Raw genomic sequence first — 5,000 nt, 5'->3', positions numbered from 1 at the left:
TGAAGTGAAACCTGGTTTGAAATCCTTTGAGCAGCTCGTCATGAAGCTCATATTCTAGTAGCTTTTAAAGAACACCATATCCCATAATCCCCACATGTGGACAGAGGAGACGAGTCCATGAGGTTTAGTTTATCACTTTGATTTAGTTCAGTTCACACGACATGAAGACAAAACACATCGACGTCATTTTAGAAAAATGTGCGTAGAACAAAACCAAATAACAAAAAGATCAGAGAGAAAACACACGACAGCAACGTGGACGTTCTTCATCTGAACACATTGTTCTGCTTCTAATCGCATCATCTTCCACCAGTTAGGTTTGTGAGGACATTCACACCTTCACAGCTCTGCCACAACAACAGGCGCAAACCTCCTGAGTGGTCACAGCGTCACGCTCTGAACGTCCTGTCCAGCTCCGTCCTCAACCCCCGCCGCTTCATCTTGAAGATCATTTTGAGGACGAACAGGAAGAAGCCAGATCCGGACGGTACGAAGATGAGAAGTGATGATTGTGTTTCCGATGTTCTGTGAACGCCTCCCGTCTCAGGGCAGCAGGTTCAGGCTGAACGTCCTCACGCTCCTGCTCCTGCTCACGCTCCAGCTCGACAGTCCGACGCTCAGGGACAGTTTCATGGTTCAAACACCTGCTCCTGCTCACGCTCACGCTCCTGCTCACGCTCCTGCTCACGCTCCTGCTCACGCTCACGCTCACGCTCCTGCTCCTGCTCCTGCTCCTGCTCCTGCTCCTGCTCACGCTCCTGCTCCTGCTCACGCTCCTGCTCACGCTCCTGCTCCTGCTCCTGCTCACGCTCACGCTCACGCTCCTGCTCACGCTCCTGCTCACGCTCCTGCTCACGTTCACGCTCCTGCTCCTGCTCCTGCTCACGCTCCTGCTCCTGCTCCTGCTCCTGCTCCTGCTCTTGCTCACGCTCCTGCTCACGCTCCTGCTCACGCTCACGCTCCTGCTCACGCTCCTGCTCCTGCTCACACTCCTGCTCCTGCTCACGCTCCTGCTCACGCTCCTGCTCCTGCTCACGCTCACGCTCCTGCTCCTGCTCCTGCTCCTGCTCCTGCTCCTGCTCACGCTCACGCTCCTGCTCCTGCTCCTGCTCCTGCTCCCGTGGTCTCTGGGTCGAACTCGTTACCTGTGTCGATCAACATTTTGTTTGGTTCATGGCCCGTGTGTTAACATGGAGGAGGATTTTGATCTATACTGCAGCCAGACACTAGGGGGCGATCGAGACTGCACACGGTTGAGGAGCTGTCATGTCTCATCTGTATTTTCAGGAAGTATTCCTGGAAGCGCGATGTTTTTATTTTATTATTATTATTTTAAGTTTGTGCCACAAAATAAAAAATAGGAATCTGAAACGTGACGTCAGCTGATCTGTGGCTCCGGAGCATCTCTGTCTGTTGTTATCTGGAGCACCTCCTCTCTGTGTGTGTGTGTGTGTGTGTGTGTGTGTGTGTGTGTGTGTGTGTGTGTGTGTTGCAGCTGAGCTACTGTTGCATTGCAGTGACCTCCAGGAGCGACTGCAGCACTGCTTCATACTGAGGGAGGAGACGCATCTTTACAGCCTCCTGCTCCTCCTCCCTCTGTCCTTCGCTCTCTCTCTCCTTCTGTCTCTCTTTCCTTCACAACCAGAAGGTGATGTTGTTCATCACTGACACCGTTTCTCAAACTCTACAACTGTAAATACCTAAAATAACTGAGTCCTTAAAGCTCTGAAGCTGAAAATAAAACTCTGTCCAACAGAGATCTGAGGGTCTCACGTCTCACGTCTCACGTCTCACGTCTCATGTCTCATGTCTCATGTCTCACGTCTCACGTCTCACGTCTCACGTCTCACATCTCATGTCTCATGTCTCCCGGTCGATCAGAGACAGCAGCACAGTCTGCTGCAGAGTCAGAGCTGCAGAGTCAGAGCTGCAGAGTCTATCACTGAGACACAGATTGAATAGAACCAGGGTTCCTGCTGCTGTTTGTTCCTCCAGCAGCTTTTTCACATGACTTCAGCTCTCGGGCTCTTCTGTGAACCAGAGCTGCTGACCCTCCATGTGTGAGTCGCTTCAGCACCGAATATTAAATCTACGTGTCGCTGTCATAATAAATCAGCCGATTTTCACTGCGTTGACATTGAACTTCATGAATCGCCTTCGGAGGGAAGTTGGTTTCACTTCATTACTTTGATTATCAGCTTGTTGAAACCACGAGGGAAGAGTTCAGGAGCAGATTATTCAGTTTGAGTGATTTAATAAAACAAGTCAGACAGAAGAGAGTTCAGATCAAACAGCAAACTAAAGGTGAAAGGTAGAAATCTAAAATCCATGGAAGAACTGCGGAAAACTAACGAGACAAAAATAAAAGACTAAACAGGAAACACAAGCCCTACAAACAGGAAGTTCACAGAAGAGACGGATCCTGACACTTTTAATCACAACATTCATCTACTGTTGTTGTGTTGATCACTTCAGTCCAGTTTTCAGTGTGTGTGTGTGTGTGTGTGTGTGTGTGTGTGTAATTCAGCCTCTACTCGGGTCCATCTCGTTTCACCAGCTCCTACTAGAACATGGTGACTCATTTTTCACACACAGTGCAGACGTGGCTGGAGGGAAGCTACTTTCTCTGTCGTATTCACGCCACGCATGAGAGAGTGTGTGTGTGTGTGTGTGTGTGTGTGCGTGCTGGTGTGTGTGTGTGTGTGTGTGCTGATTTACTGGGACAAGTCACCTTGCTTGGAGCACATAACCACACACACACATAAACACACACACATATAAACACACACACATATAAACACACACACACATGCAGGTTTGTAGAATGACAGTGTTCATCAGTGTGTGACAGATGGACCCACTGCTGTCAACACACCGCAGGGTGTGTGTGTGTGTGTGTGTGTGTGTGTGTGTGTGTGTGTGTACTCTGCAGTCTTACCTGGAGAAACATTATATTTAGCAGATGACCTCTAAACCAGATGTGTTTGTGTTTGTGTGTGTGTGTGTGTGTGTGTGTGTGTGTGTGTGTGTGTGTGTGTGTGTGGCCTACATGCTGTCTTCAGTGTCTCTGCGTGAGGACAATCACACTCAACACAAACTGTTAAACAGAACCATTCTTCTATTAGTCACTTGATTTATTTTCTCTTGTTGTATTTGATGATTTCATGAAATTTGATTTTGGCTTGAAGCGCTCGTCTTCTCTCGTCTCTCGTCTTCTCTCGTCTCTCGTCTTCTCTCGTCTCTTGTCTCTCGTCTTCTCTCCTCGTCTCTCGTCTTCTCTCGTCTTCTCTCGTCTCTCGTCTTCTCTCGTCTCTTGTCTTCTCTCGTCTCTTGTCTCTCGTCTTCTCTCCTCGTCTCTCATCCTGGAAGCTTCACAATCAGCTGGATGTTTCAGCTCCGTCAGCTGCTGAACTGAAAACTCTTGTTTTAGAAGATAAAAAACTGGAGACATAAGACGTCTTCAGAAACAGGAAGTGTAACCATCAGAGTGTCCTCTATGTCCTTCACCCACTCAGTGTTATCCCCCCCCGATAAGCCATTAACATCTGAAGGACACACAGAGACGAGGATTTATATCCTATTACTAAATATATTTACACACACCTGCTGTCAGCAGAAAACTATTTAACCTCACACACACACACACACACACACACACACACACACACACACACACACAGACAAAAAGACGACAACTCGTCTCCACTTCCTCCAGAAAAGAAGCCAAAATATCTGCCATACAAACGCTGCCATCTTGTGGTGATGACATCATTTGCAGTCAGAGTCTGTGGATAGTGATCATGGGGTGGAGCCATGGTATTGAGGCCCCGCCCATACACAAGCTCGACAAATCCTGAGTCAGTCTCAGCTGTCAATCATCTCAGTTTGATTATCTTGGTGTGAGCGTGTCTGTTCAGCTGCAGCACTTTTTCCTCTCATCTTCATATGGTCAGAACTTCAGCGTTGGGTCAGGACCCATGTGATCTTTTTACAGAAGAAAGAAACTGAGCTGAACTTCATCGTCATGTTTTTGACTGTTTTCCAGTTTCTGCTGAACAAAGTGACGGAGCTCAGAGTCTCTGTTTTTAATCTGCTTTATATTTCACTCACAGTTTCTCCACTTGTTTATTTCACAGACGATTAAACAGCATTTTGTTTGACACTGAATTTAATCCTCCACCTCTCACTCTTCTTATTTAATTATCTCCATCTCTTAAATCCTCCTCTTGTTTTCCCCTATATACTCATTTTCTCTTTCTGTTCTTCTTTCCTCAGACCAGCATCTCCTCCTCCTCCTCCTCCTCCTCCTCCTCCTCTCCTCCTCCTCTCCTCCTCCTCTCCTCCTCCTCTTTCCTACCTGTAGTCAGTTTTGATTTCATATCGACAGAGCGGATCGGACTTTGTCTTTCTGAGCTTCAGCCAAACACAGACAGGAAGAAAATACAAACACTCAAATAACATCATGTATGAAACACAAAAATTTAATCTGAGCCTTAAAAAGAAAAGAATAATCAGTCATAAATTCACAAGGAATTAAAGTACAAATAAAGAAAACGAACATAGTAATAAATAAACCCTCACCATATAAAATCTATCTATTAACACTGCCCCCTGCAGGGGGACAGTGTCAGGGTCTTAACCAACATCTGTTTCAGCCACATTCAACAAATGATTTGATGTTTTACAGTGAAACCATCGAACCGTGAAGATTCTTCATTACATGTTTCACTCGTTCCAAAAACTTTGTTGACTTTGTTTTATTTTTCCACTTTGTGCTTTGATGGATTCAAAAGATTCTGTTTTCACAGAAACTACTTAAAAAGTTCCTCCTGAGAAGTTTAGTTTTTCTGATTTTTGGCTCTTCTCCTGACATTTCCTCTTCCTGTTCCTCTTCCTCTTCCTCTTCCTGTTGGTCCTGCAGAGCGTTGGTGTGAGCGTTACGGAGACCTGCAGGGGGAGCTGTTGTGCGTGGAGGTGGAGAAGGAGCGTCAGGGTTTGGG

The 5,000-nt window shown here is 46.7% G+C and overlaps 1 protein-coding gene across 6 annotated transcripts in view; it reads left to right on the top strand.

Moving 5' to 3' along the window:
- The window catches only part of patj (PATJ crumbs cell polarity complex component), a 56,162-nt gene that overhangs the window by 36,204 nt on the left and 14,958 nt on the right, over positions 1–5,000 (top strand). For all 6 annotated transcript variants that reach the window (XM_069519982.1, XM_069519992.1, XM_069520006.1 and 3 more), the window contains exon 30: positions 4,922–5,000. This exon is cut by the window's right edge and continues 118 nt beyond it. In XM_069519982.1, coding sequence (XP_069376083.1) covers positions 4,922–5,000 — 79 coding nt within the window. The remainder of the gene's footprint in view (positions 1–4,921) is intronic.

Source organism: Paralichthys olivaceus, chromosome 3 (genome assembly GCF_024713975.1).
Source record: "Paralichthys olivaceus isolate ysfri-2021 chromosome 3, ASM2471397v2, whole genome shotgun sequence".
NCBI classification, from domain to species: Eukaryota; Metazoa; Chordata; class Actinopteri; order Pleuronectiformes; family Paralichthyidae; genus Paralichthys; species Paralichthys olivaceus.
This window is presented reverse-complemented; position numbering and strand designations above follow the sequence as displayed.